This window comes from Gopherus evgoodei, chromosome 19, assembly GCF_007399415.2.
Source record: "Gopherus evgoodei ecotype Sinaloan lineage chromosome 19, rGopEvg1_v1.p, whole genome shotgun sequence".
NCBI classification, from domain to species: Eukaryota; Metazoa; Chordata; order Testudines; family Testudinidae; genus Gopherus; species Gopherus evgoodei.
Window position 1 is genome coordinate 4,556,988 of NC_044340.1, and position 13,891 is coordinate 4,570,878.

The window sequence follows — 13,891 nt, forward strand, 5'->3', positions numbered from 1 at the left end:
ATACACACTCACCTGCAGACTCACACCTGCCTGCTTGCACATTCATATACACCTGCTACACACACTGAGCCACCTGCATGCACACCCAAACACACACACACCTGCACACACAGTCACGCCACACACACCTGCCTGCACACACACCTCTGTGCACACACAGCCACCTGCACACTCACACACATCTGAACATAGAGCTGCCTGCACACCCCCTACACAAACACACACACACACACACACCCCTGGACACTCACACCTAGCCACCTGCATACTCGCACACAGCTAACTACACATACCTGCACACACACAGACACACACACACACACACACTCCTCATGCACACAAACACACCTTCACACTCACACACAAACCTGTACACACAAAGGCACCTGTACTTAAACACACACACCTGCACACACTCTCTCTCTCTCACAAATGTATACAACTTTGCACCCACACAGCCACCTGCAGCCACACAAACCTGCCTTCACACTCACACACAGCTGCCTGCACACAAACACACTTGCACATACACACATCTGCAGACTCACACACAGCTATTTGCACACTCACACATACCCCTGCACACACACACACTTCTACACTCACATGTACCTGAACACACACCTGCACACACACATACATCTGCCTACACACCCACCCATCCATACCTGCACACATTCACACACCTGGACACTTACAGCCAACCGCCTGCATACTCACACACTGCTGCCTTGACATGCCTGAATGCATGCACACACAAACACACACACATATACCTGCACATTCACACATAGCTGCCTGCACACACACACAAACACAATCAGCTGCATGCACACACAGCCACCTACAGGCACACACACACTCTCTCACACACATTTGCACAAACAAAAGCACCTGCACACTTACATACAGCCACTTACACACATGCACTCTCTCTCTCACACACACACCTTTGCACACACCCACAGCCACCTGCACACTCACACACAGCCATCTGCACACACCTCACCTGCACACACACCTGCCTGCACATTCACACACACCTGCCTGCACCCACACACTCTCATACACCCACCTGCAAACGAACACACAGCTGCCTGTGCTTACAAACACCCACACACTCACACACAGCTAATTGTACACATACACAGCCACCTGCGCACACACGCACCTTTATATTCACACCCCCATGCACACCCACCTGCACACCCATGCCTGCCTGTATGCACACACCCACCCACTCATATCCACCTGCACACTCACGCCCCCACAAGCACATGCCTGCATACACACGCACCTGTGTATTTACCTCCACAACCACCTGCACATTCACAACACCTGCCTGCACACTCACCCCCATGCACCTGCACATGTGTACTCACCTGTCTGCACACTCACCTATACAAACACACCCATCTGCCTGTACACTGACACATACATGCCCACCTGCAGATTCACACACCTGCAAACACACGCACACACCTGCCTACACACACACATATCTTCACCCTCACTTGCCTGTGTGCACCAGCTGTGAGGGGGTCAGGGTGGCCTTAGCGATGTAAGGAGCAACAGGGTGTTTTTCATGGGTTTATTTCATAGGTTCCAGGGCTAGAAGGGACCACTGTGATCATCTCACCTGGCCCTCTGCACAGACAATTCATAGCACAGATTTGCTAGCAAACCAGCCCGGCCAGATTTAAACCTGTCAGTGTTTAACAAACAAAACCTACCAGCTGGTACCTGCAGCCATACAGCTCTGAGAGGATGTCAGCCAAGACTCAAACCCTGCCCTGTCAGATCCCCCGTACACAGCCCCATTGCATCGAGCTACAGCAGGCTTCACACCCCATCAGCTCTAGTGCATCAGGCAGGTGTCCCCCATTTCAGTCACGGCTACGCTCCGCGAGCTGGGCTCACACCCTGCAGGTTTGACGCCTAAGAACATGTCAATAAGCTCGAGCTGGAGCCTGACCCCTGAATGGGCCCCAGGGAGCGTGGGTGGGGCCCTGGACCGGGTGTCGCTGGGAAGGGCAGGGCTGACCGTGAACCCCCCAGGAGAGAGGCTTTGCCACGGATCGGAGCCCCCCCAGGGAGCCCAGGCCCAGCCTTCTCTGCACTGAGGCAGCGAATTCCCATCTAAGGCTACTGCCGACGTTAATGCCAGCTCCATGTTCTCTCTCCAAAGGCCCCGGCAGGAGAGCTCCTTCTCCCCCCCTCACACCTACGGGTACATCTGCGGCCCGCTGCTCTCTGAGCTGGGGGCAGGGCCTGCCCCCAAAGAGGACAACGACCCCGACGCGGAGGGGGGCGGCTGCCAGTCCATGCCCTTCCTGCGCCGGTACTGCCGGACACCCTCGTCCAGCTCGCTGGGCGGCTCCCTGCTCAACGGCTGGGGCTCCGTCTCCGAGGAGAACTTCACTAGCACCCGCTGCAGCCTGGTCAGCTCCTCCGACGGCTCCTTCCTCGTGGACGCCAACTTCGCGCAGGCCCTGGCCGTGGCGGTGGACAGCTTCTGCTTTGGGCTGAGCCCGAGCGAGGCCGAGCCGGCCTACCCAGGTACATGGATCCCTCTCGTGCCCAGAGCCCTGAGCGCTTGCACTAGGCCCTGCTTTCTGCCCCAGACCTCGGGTGCAGTTGGAGGGGGGCAGGGGCAGATGGGGGCAGGTTACTTTTCTGTTTCTCTTAGGACCAAGAATGCCAATTAACTAAGAGCATAGCTGCCAAACCTCTTTGGCCTGCCCTGGAGAGGGGGCTGCAGATGTTAATTAATGGGGGATCTGAAGAACCACTGCACCTAACCCCCTGGGAAAGTCACTGTGTGAGGAGCGTGACCTGGCCAGGCTCATGGCATCAGGGCCAAGCTGGCCAAGGCGTCCCCCCAGCACCAGGCTCTGTGCCAGACGGCAGAGTAGAGCAAGGTCTGGCATGGAATCCAGATCCTGGAGCTGACAGAGCTAGGGGCTCATACTCCTCCAGGCAGTGCGGGCCTGTGCTGCCGCCCCGCGGCCCCTGCCTGCACGTTAGGGCCTCGGGCACACAGATCCAGCAGTGTAGCTGTGTGTGCCAGCGCCCAGCCTCGGGGCACGCTCGGCACAGCCCCTCCTGGTTGAGGAGAAACTGAATTTAGAGAGGACACTGGGGCCTGATTTTACACCCCCAGGCTGGCCAGGGCAGGTTGGGCTGGGCTGGTCTAGGATTCGCTCTCCCCTGGATGGGGCAGATGCCTGCATGGCTATTGCACTTGTCTGGCCCTATGCTGCAAATCAGTGTCCTGGGTAGCACCGTGGGGATACATGCTTGCCCGCATGCTTGGGGCATTGCCCTGGGGGGCTTGGTTGGGGGAGTTGCTCAGACACACTCTCCCCACAGATCTCTCTCCCTGAGGCAGGAGACATCTCATCCAGATGTGGAAAGAGCAGTTTCTGTTGCAGCGGCAAAAGCAGGGACCTGCACAGAGTATGGGCAGCAGTTGGCTGCCCCCAGTGGGAGGAGCAGGGCGGAAGTGCACCCCCCCCCGGAGAGCATCCAGAGGCCTTGCACTCAGGGGCCCTGTGCCTCCTGGGGGTCGGTATGTGGTGTGCAGCTTTCCTTCTCCAGCTGCTGGTCCCTGGAGTTCGGGGCCCGGCGGGGAGGTGTTCGCCCGGTGTTAGCAGATTAGGGGCATGTTACAGCCTGTGCCCTGCCTCTATGTGACCGGCACTGGCAGGTTTCTGTCTGCCCAGCCTGGACTGGCACCAGGGGGATGTCGGTTCCCAGGGGTTGGGAATTCTGGTTGCGATGCCCCAGGCGGCATTGACTCATCTCCCAGAGGCACAGGCAGGACATGCCCCCAGCTCTGCCCAGCCAGCCGAAGAGCTGCTCATGTAGTAACCCACTGTTAGTGTAACCCACACACCTACTGGGGGGGGGGTGGCTCTGTCCCATCTAGTGGCACCGAGACCACTTAGAGAGAGAGAGAGAAATGAGCCTGTTCTACAGCCTTAGCTCACAGCCAGCTGGCTTTTCGCTCATGCAGTAGAGGCTCAGGCACTAGCTCCAGCGGTGCACAGTTTGATCCCGCCCACTGATGACCAAGATCTGTTGGCGTTACACTAGCGGAACCCAGCTGTGCCCGTGCACTGCCCGCCGTCCCTGCAGAGGGGCCCTGGATATGGAGAGAGGGTCAGGCCAGAGTGTGCCCCACTCTCTGCACACTGCAGCCTCAGGCGTCTGCATGTACTGCATTGCGCCCGCTGCTCAGGGTCTGGGCTTCAGTAAATCCGCTGTCACTCCAGGTCCCCCAGAGCCACCGTTAACCCAAACTGACAGCACTGGGAGCAGGCAAGATACCCAAAGGAAACGAGCCACGTGGTCTTGGTGCATCCTGCCCAGAATTGCTGACGAACTGCCCGGGCAGAGCTGGCTAGAGTGCCAGACGGACCTGTGGCCCCCTTTAGCTCTTTGGGGAGCCACGTGATTCTGTTAGTTACTGGGCACAGAAATGCTTCCAGCTATGTCCAGCCCCTCACCTAGGGCAGGGAGTTCTCGGGTTCCCATGTGCCCCCTCACTGAGGGCAGGGGGCTCTCAGGTTCCCACGTGCCCCTTCCTTAGGGCAGGGACTCTCGGGTTTCCACGTGCCCCTCCCTGAGGGCAGGGACTCTTGGGTACCCACATGCCCCTCACCGAGGCCCTGGAGCTATGCAGGGTATTTAATGCGCTGAGCTCAGCCATGCCCTATGGCGCCCATGTTTACACAACTCACCCCTCGTCCACAGGCAACCGTGCTCCAGGCGCTGCCTTTCCTGAAGGGCCCAGCAGGAACCAGCTGGGTTAGCTCCTCTCCGGGCTGCTTGGACCTTGTCCAGATGAAACAGCTTCATTGGCCCAAGGCGCAGCTCCTCCTCCCGCCAGCACCCGCTGCAGTGCCACCCCGTGCGTCACTCCCAGCCTAGCTCCAGCGGCGCTGCCACTCCGCAGTGTGCCTGGCATGCACCTACCCTGTGCCCGTGAGGGGAAGGGCCAGAGCTGGCCCCAGGGCGAGGCTGGACAGGAGCCAGGGGGCGGGAGGCTGCTGCAGCCCAGGGGCCCTGTGTCTGCAGAGGGGCCTGGCTGCCTGAGATGCCAGCTGGCGGTGCCAGCGCCGTGGATGGGACACCAGCCCTGTGCGGTGCCAGCAATGTGGCAATGATGCTAGCCCCTAGCATCACGTCTCAACTAGCAGAGAGAGGCCACCTGCCCTGGGCTGGGGGGAGCCACATGAGCACCGAGGTCAGGCCTCGGTGGCCATTCAGTGGCCGGACGTCAGGGTCATGCCTGTCCCTGCTCTGAGAAGCACGTGCCCTGGCAGCCCATGGAGTGGGCTCCAAGCTCTGCTCCACCTGCTGAACACTGACGTGGGAATGGCCTGGCCCTTTGTCCTGCACTGTGGCAGCCACGCTGCCCTTCTGCTTCTCCTGCCGCAGGGCTGCCTTACCATCAGGCCTGCCCGGAGGTCCCTGACTCTCACCCACCCCCTCCGTGAGCCTCACAGCGTAACTCTGGGGTTGTTCTTTCCCACAGACTTCTCGCCACCCGCCTCCCCGCTGGATAGGTTCCTTCCCCGTCCGGAGCACTGGGAGGGCATGGCATGGACTGGAGCAGAGCCTCTTCCCCGTCCCACCTGGGAGTGGAGCACCGGCTGGCTGGAGGACATGGAGGCCAAGTATTCCCAGAGGCCTGAGGGGATACCTGCTGCTGAGAAGCTGGAGGGGAAGGCAGCACTGAATGGGACCCAGCCCCTCACTGGGCCAAACGGCAAGTGTTAGTGCTGGTGCTGGCTGGCACACAATAACTGGGACGCTGGCAGGCCGGCCTGCTCTGGCATCGCAGCGCTGCATCCTCCCCAGCCAGGAGATCAGCCAGAGCCCTTAGCATCCCTGGGCTCTTCAGGGCATGTCTACACCTAGACCCTGCAGCTGGCCCCTGCCAGCTGACTCGGGCTGTGGGGCTGTTTCATTGCAGTGTAGACGTTCAGGCATGGGCTGCAGCCTGAGCTCTGGGCCCCTCCCTCCTGGCAGGGTCCCAGAGCCCTGGCTTCAGGCCTTGCTCCCACGCTGGGGCTGGAACAGAATCCTGTCCTCTGCGGAGCTCCCTGTGACACATGGTGCCTAGGCGAGGTGCCAGCCAGGCCAGACACAGGAGCACCCTCCGCTCACCCTTAGGGAGCACTGAGAAAAACCCACTGGGAGACTCCCCAGGAGGGGAGGCAGAATGATCAAAGGGTGAGTCCTGGAGCCCGCTCCTACCCAGTGGCTAGGAAAGGGAGGAGAGTTCCCCACCCAGCCTGTGACCGGGAGCAGGAAAAATCCCCAAACAGTCCCCTCTGGCATCTCCTTGGATAAGTGCCCCAGCCCCTTCCTGCTGCCGAACACTCTCTGCCCCGTAGTGCTCCCAAGTGTGAATGCCACCCTCAGGACAGAGTGATAAAAACCTGGGCACAAACCCTTAAACTTCGAACCAACCAACTGCCCCAAGTGCAAACTGCACCGGCACTCTGACAGCCTGAACACGGAGCCCTGCCAGCCCCGGGGTGCCCACGAGAGCATATCTCCCTGACAGGTGACCCTGAAGACCAAGAATCACAGCAGTAGTCAGGTACCCCCAGTCCCCAAGGACCAGTCACTTGCCCCAGGTCAGTTGTATGTTAGGTCTCACCAAGGACAATGCTTGTGGCCAATCCTCTAATAAACTACATGAAGATTTATTACCTAGGAGAAGAAAACTAGAGTTATTTACAAGGTTGAAGCAAGTGAATAGAGACACACACCAATGACGTACAGTCTTAGCTTTCAAAGGGTAACAGAGGTGTCTATAATCAGGAAGCTCTGTTGTCCTTTAGGGCTAACACAGGCTGAGCACTGGGGCTCCCTTGCTTATGCCTAAAAAACTCCTTCCTTGCCCCCATGCCCAAATCCAAGCAGCACAAATACCTAGTTCCTTTTGTCTGGGGGTTTTATCCCCCTCCAGCCATGTGGTCTCAGCTGCAAACTCAGCTCATGGAGGAGTCCACTCTTGTAACTCATCTTCACGGGGAGGAGAGCAGGACAGGAGAGCGTTTAGTTTCTCACTCTGGATATAGGAGTTTCCAGTTGCAGGATCCCACCAGAGCCTGTCTGGTATCACTGGGTGTCCTCCTTCAGGAGGGGGTGTAACAATTTCTGCAGAAGAGCAGCTCCCTGTACTAGTTAGTGGCGATTCATAGAGGTTCACCCTCCAGCCACTCCAATAGTATGGAATACAGATCAATGCAGGTGGCATCTCCCAGGCATTCACTAGAGGCCAACCACTAAACACGTCCTTAGCATCCTCATACTTATTTGATCAGTATTAACCCCCATGTGAGCTACAGTGATTCCAGCCCGGGGTCTGTCAGTGTCCAGTAGAATCATGGGGACCTTGGCATGAGCTGGCACCTGGCCTGCCAGCATCACCCCCCCCAACCTCTTTCTTCCAGGGTGTGCTCTCTGTAGATTACCAACAGTGCTGGCCATCATGGAGCAGCCTGCCCAGATCCTGGGGTGAGCTCCAGCCTCCCCACAGCATGGCACTGCCCCCCCTACCCCCAGGGCTATCACAGTTCGAGCCAGCTCTCCTGCCGCCCATCGAGCGTGATGCTGACCTCCCTGTAGCTGCGGTGTGTGCTTCTGGAGTGCGGCATCGCCGCCTGGGTCCCACTGGGCATCTGCAAGCAGGGAGGGGCTCAGGGAGCTGGGCCAGCATGTGCAGCCCTCACTGCCCAGCGCCTCCAGATTCCCCATTGAGTGCCAATGCGCTAGCTGGCCGACAGGCCTGTACAACCTCGCACACACGCATGCCTCAGTGAGCAGGTGAGACGCTCAGCTAGGACACCGGCCAGTCCAGGTTGTCTGGAGGCAGGTGCAAATTTTAGTGAACTTGGGAATAACCTGCCCTGGGGGACGCTTCTCCCCAGCCCTGTGCGGCCTGGACTGGGGGTGGACGGGCACAAGAACTCTACCAGCTCGGCACATGGCTCTCTAGGGCACAAACGCTTGGGGCCCTGGATGCAGCTCAGAGACACCAGCTCCACACAAAATAACCTGGACTTGCAAAGCCTCTCGTGGCCTCATCCCTGGAGCTCCACAGCCCAGCCCCCATGCACTGCTCCCAGCCGGACTGCCAGTCCCCACAGCAGGCTCAGCCTGTCCGTCCCTGGGGCACTGCAGTGTACTGCGTGCAGTGATTAGCTCCCAGCAGGCGCTGATCTGGCGCTGAGTCCCAAGACACCCTAGCAGGTGACTGGCTGACATGGGCCCCCCTTGGGGTGAGGGTGAGGCCAGACTGCTTTGGGCATTGCTATGGAGCTGGGGGTCAGGCTAGTGGAGGGCAAGGGGCACTGGATTACATGAGCATGACGTGGGAGCGATGCCTGACTCCATGGGGGGCTGGACGGGGCAGAGGAGAAGGTTTGATCCAAGGCCAGGCGCTGTGCTGGGTACATTTTGACCTGGCCCCTCGACACGCTGATGTGGCCTGCACTGCAGCCTTCCATTCCCAGGTGGGCCTCTCTTGGCTCCTGGCCATCACCCCTGAGCGGGTGGGGCTTGTTCCACTTCCCAGTGCGGGGTGCACAAGGAGGGGACGTGACCTGTGACGCAGTGCGGCTGTGCCCGAGCCAGAAGAGACACTAGGTCTCCCAGCCCACTGCCCTTGGCATGTCGCTGAGTGCTCTGTGCAGGCAGTAGGACAGACCCGGCCCTTCCAGCCCCTCAGACTGCAGGTTTGCCTCTGGGCATGCCCATGCTCTGTGCCAGTTGGCTCTGCCCATGGCTCTGCGTGGCAAGTCCTGCCATCGTGCCTGTCCCGTGAGAAAACAAGCTCATTGGGTGGAGGTTCAGAGCGTCCCTTGTCATCAGTGCCTGACTCCCAAACGAGCCAGCGGGTTTCTTTCCTCTGAGCCCCCCAAGCCTTGACTCGAGCCCACGGCCTGCAGGGGGAACACGGTAAAAACGATCTCCTTGTGAACAAGGAAAATACCCCGTGTCCCCTCGGAAGGGATTGCTCTGCCCAGGGCTGGGGTCCCCATGCCAGGCCTGGCCTGTCCATGGACAGCAGAGTCATGCTCTGAGCCTGCTAAGCTGCTGCTGCTGCTGTTCGCTATTAGTAAAAGGTGATTCCTTTCCAGGTGCCTGCATGTCGGAGTCCAGCAGCCCCATAGCAGGGACGATGGGCGAGTGCCAGACCCCCTGCCCTGCTGCCCACAGTCCCATGCCAAACAGCTCTGCCATTCCCAGGAGGGACGAGAAGACCAGAGTCATGCTGCCGCCCATGGACATGGGGGCGACAGGAGTCCAGGTGTAGAAAGCCAAGCATGTTCTATGCCAGGCGGGTGCAACATCTGTAATGCTCAAAGCCCGGAGAGACTCTCCAGACACCGTGGGCCTGAGGGCGAGCACTTGGCTACTACTGTGCCCACCCCCAATGCCTGCTAGACACACCTGGCCCCTGGTCACTGGCAACAGAATCCCTGATGAAAGGCCTTTGACGCTTCCCCCCAAGATGGGCTGCGATCCCATGGGAAAGGGATTCCCCAGGCTGCCCCACATGCTGAGGGGGAACATTCAGCATGAGAGATGGGAAAGGCCAGGCAGATGGGGCAGCATGGAGGCCTCGCCAGGCTCCATACCAGCTGCGTGCAGGAGAGGAGCCCCCCGCAACATAGCCTGGCCATGGGGCTTGGCACAGGCGTCTCTTGCCAGCAAACGTTGCCTCCTTTTCTCTTGAGTGCCCGGTCCCTGGCAGGACTCCACCTGCTGCCCCACTCTTAGGCTGGCACTCCATGTGGGGGCCAAGCCAGGATTCCTGCTATTGGCTTCAGGGCCGATCTCTGCTTTGACGCTGTCTGGGGCACCTGCCATAGTGGGCTTTTCCTGGGGCATACGGGGAACCCCCGGGTTTGGAGGCCCCTGCAGCTGCATTTGCTGCCCAGCATGGAGCTGGGAGCCCAGTGGTCCTGCCCACCCAGCTGGCATCACCACACTCAAAGCTGGGGGTTGTTTGGCAATGCCTGTTCGGGTTTGGTCAGCTCTGCGAGGCGCTAGCCTGGGAGCGTTTAATATTTCCTTTAATGGCTATTGTGAGACGTTTTCCTAACCTGCCTGATTTCCCAGTGCTGGGGCCTTATTCCTGTAAATAAAGAGAGCTTCTCCAGCGAGCTGCTGGCCGCTGAGTCACCCGCTGCACAGCGCCCGGCAAGCCATGGGGGTCGCACCCACGGGGCGTGTGTGTTAGTGCCCCAGGAACCCTCCACCGCCTGGGCATCGCGCTGCAATGAAAGGCAGCTGGAAACAAATTCCTGACAGCTGCGAGTTGTATCGGAGAGCCTGCGGGGGGCTTCATTTGCCTCAGCACTCGCGTCTCTCGCAATCAGTTCACGCCCGCTGGGATGGCTGCCCTCGGCTGCTGTCTGGCCAGAGTGCAGGGAGCCTGTACTCCGCGGGGCTCTGCGTGTGGTGGGCCCCTCCACCACAGTCACGGCAACGTGCGCTAAAGCTAGGCAGGTACACGCTGCAGTGGCTCTGGGGGTATCTCAGCCCAGCACCCCAGGCTTTGGGCTCTCAGCGTTGTGAGAGTCCCTTCTAGCAGTTAAATTGCGGCCCGTGTCCCCACCCCCCTGAGGCGCACCACCCAGGGCAGGTGGGGCATTGCTCTGGCCTCTCCAGTCCCCAGGCCTTGTCACTGCCTAGCAGCCATGCTCAGGATGGCAGGGCCGCCCAGAGGCTTCAGGGGGCCTGGGGCAAAGCAATTTCAGAGGCCCCTTCCATAAAAAAAGTTGCAATATTATAGAATACTATATTCTCGTGGGGACCCCTGCGGGGACCAGGGCCTGGGGCCAATTGCTCCACTTGCCCCCTCGCCCCGGGCGGCCCTGCAGGATGGGTCACAGCGCACGTTGTCCCACATGCCCCAGCCTTGAGCACGAGTTTCTGTGACCCTGAAACCAGGCACATGTAACTGCCCCAGGAGCTGGGCTTTGGGTGAGCTCTTGGCGAGGCCTCTGCCAACACCTCTCCACGACTGGGGCCGTGCGGCTAATTCCCGCTCTGCAGCAGCATGGCTCCAGGTTGGGCCGAGAGGCAAGTTCCCTTCAGCATTGCCCTAGTGAGTGCTGTGCTCCTGGGGGCTGGGCAATGGGTGTCTGGGCCAGGGGGCCTGGACCCTGCATCAGGGCAGGGCACTGTAGGGGTTGGGCATGGAGCTGGGGCTCTAGGGTTATGTCTACACAGCATTTTGGAGCACACCTCCTAGCCCAGGTCAATAGACTCGGGCTAGTGCTCTAAACAGCTGTGGCCAGCACCTGTATGGTGTGGCTTGGGTGGGGGGGGAACAGGAGGGCCAAGAGGCTGAGCTGCAACCTGAGCCGCACGTCAAAGTGCTGGGCTGGGGGCTTGCTCCTGTGCAGGGCAGATGAGGCCCCAGCGTGGCCACTGCCTGTGTGTGCAGGTCTCTGGCGCACAGCTCGGCCGGCTCCCCAGGTCCGGTGCAGGCAGCCTGGCTCAGAGCACCGTTGCTGGGGGCCCCCTGGCTCTGCCTCCCCGACGCCCTGGGCTGGATTGAGCAGAGATCGGCATTGGGTGACCAGAGTGACCTGGAGCCAGGGGACCTGCAGCCGCAGCCAGGCCTCTGCATGTCTGCCCTGCTTCTGGGAGAGTCGCATGCACGGTCCCAAGCCCGGCAGCATCTCCAGGGACCTGACTACCCGTCCCAGATTGGCTGCCTGGGGAAATCCACGCGCTGCCTTACAGGAAGCCATACACGTCATCTCAGGGTAACCAGGTACTGCAGAGGTCAGGCAGGCTCCATGTGGGGCCAGCCCAGCCACCCCGTGAGTGACAGCCTCTGCCTTTGCCATGTGCGTGCAGCGGGCGGGCGGAGAGCCAGGGCTGGCAGGGTTATCGACGCTCCTGGCAGGCTTCCGGCTGGACTATGAACAGGGCACAGGCTCTCAGCAGGGCACCTAATCATCAGCCTTTGTGCCCTGAGTGCCATTCAGACCCTTTCCCTCTAGGCCGCAAACATCTCCCTGCACCTGGGGTGGATGGGGCTGGGGATGCTGAGTTTAGCATCTGCAGGCCAGGCAGGAAAACACATCAACTCCATTCAGGAGCCAGCAGCTCCTCCTGGGCCTGCAGGGCTTCTCCAGAGCCAGCGGGCCCGTGGATTCTGCTGCCAAGTGTTGGCCATGCCCCTTTCGAGACAACACAGCTGGGCAGGGAATTTTGTGCTGGTTTTTTTATGTCCCAGAGAGAAAATAGTGGGGAGTCTGTTGGGCACTTACTGATGGGCTGAGGAGTTTCGCTAGGCTGGGAAATCTTCCCTTCAGTGCAGTCCAGCTGGCAGGGCTGGGTTAGCCATGCCCAGATGGGTGAATTCTGCCCTGGCATGGCAGGGAATTGCCACCCATCCATCCCCAGCGCCAGTCAGCCATGTCTATTGATGGGAGCACACTGGGGTGCGAACACCAACATGGTAGCATGGTACGCTCACCTGCACACAAAGCCCCAACCAGCGTCTTTCTGAGTGGTAAAGCCCCAATGTAGAAGGTGACTGGCAGATCAGGTGGGTGGCATACAGGCCGCTGGCTGCTGTGCTGGGCACAAAGCACTCATGGAGGCGGGGGGGAGAAAAGAGGGAGTTCTCCTAGTTTACCCATTAGGTCTTCTCTCCCTTGCTGTTCCTGATGGCCTGCGGGTGGCTGGGGGATTGTTACTCTGAGTGCTCCAAACACACTGGACTTCGTTTACTCACATACCAGTAACTGCTCAGGACAGTGTGCAGGCCACAGCCCGAGCCAGGCAGGACTGGCCCTGGCACCTGGACACGACTCCAGAAAAAAACCAAACTGTTCTGAAAGCACAAACCAGACTTTGGCCGGCAGTGGAGATGCAGAACCAGCCCCAGCTGGGGTCTTTGCAGGGCACCTTTAAACCCACCCGCCGGCCACAATAAACATAGTCTACTGCCTCCCGCCATGTTGGTACCCACCTGCACTTAGCCGTCGTAACCCCAAATCTTAACCCCGCCCGGCTTTGCTCAGCTCCCCCACGCTGAGCATGCGGTGCCCAGCCTGGCCCTGCTGTGATGACTGGGAACGTGTCTGGACACAGTTGCGTTGTTATTGTGGAGCTCATGACCCTGGTGCAGTATGGAGCGCCTACGTCTGGTGCACAGCCGGTGTCTGGGGCAGCAGCCAGCAGGAATGCCAGCACTTTCACCACAGCTGCTATGCTGAAGGGTGACAGTGTTTAAGGGGAAACCCAGTGATTGAGCCGTGTGTGTGTGTGTGTGTGGAAAGGTCCCAAACAGAGAACTGCGGCTGTTGCACGGCGATTGGGGCAAGGGGGAGGATATGTATAAACTGCCACCCAAAGAGCCACACAGGAGGCAACATGGGGGACACAACCCCCAGAGGCTGGCCAGGAGAGAGAGCAAACAGGGCATGGAGGCTCTGTGAGGGAGGCACAGGCTGACATGCCTTCCTGTCTGGACACAGCTGGTCCCCCAAGGCCGGCTGCTGGGGGGAGGCGGGGCGAGGGGCCATGCAGGTGGGGTGGTTGTTGGGGTCTCTGTGCTCTGGCTTCTCATGTGCTGGTGCCGCTGGCAGCGAGTACACAGCACGGTGTAGTGAGTACAAGCCCTGGGACTGCCACGGAGCTGGGCTCAGCTCAGGTCTGGGCAGCCGGTGAGGAGCAGCAGGGGGCCCATGTCTGCAGCCGGCTGTGCTTTGAGCCCCTGTGGGGGCCAGGGACAGGTTTCCCAGCCCCGGGATGCTGCAGGGCAGAAGGGTTGGCAGTGCCAGTTGTGCTGTCCAGCCCAGATGGTTAGAACCGACGCAGAAGGAGAAGGAACCAG

The 13,891-nt window shown here is 59.9% G+C and overlaps 1 protein-coding gene across 2 annotated transcripts in view; it reads left to right on the plus strand.

The window, feature by feature from the left end:
• Window positions 1-10,184, plus strand: part of ROBO4 (roundabout guidance receptor 4) — an 82,934-nt gene extending 72,750 nt beyond the window's left edge. For both annotated transcript variants that reach the window (XM_030538445.1, XM_030538448.1), the window contains exons 18-20: window positions 2,189-2,559; window positions 5,543-5,776; window positions 9,165-10,184. In XM_030538445.1, coding sequence (XP_030394305.1) covers window positions 2,189-2,559; window positions 5,543-5,776; window positions 9,165-9,340 — 781 coding nt within the window. In that variant the 3' untranslated portion in view covers window positions 9,341-10,184. The remainder of the gene's footprint in view (window positions 1-2,188; window positions 2,560-5,542; window positions 5,777-9,164) is intronic.
• Window positions 10,185-13,891: the final 3,707 nt, after the last annotated feature.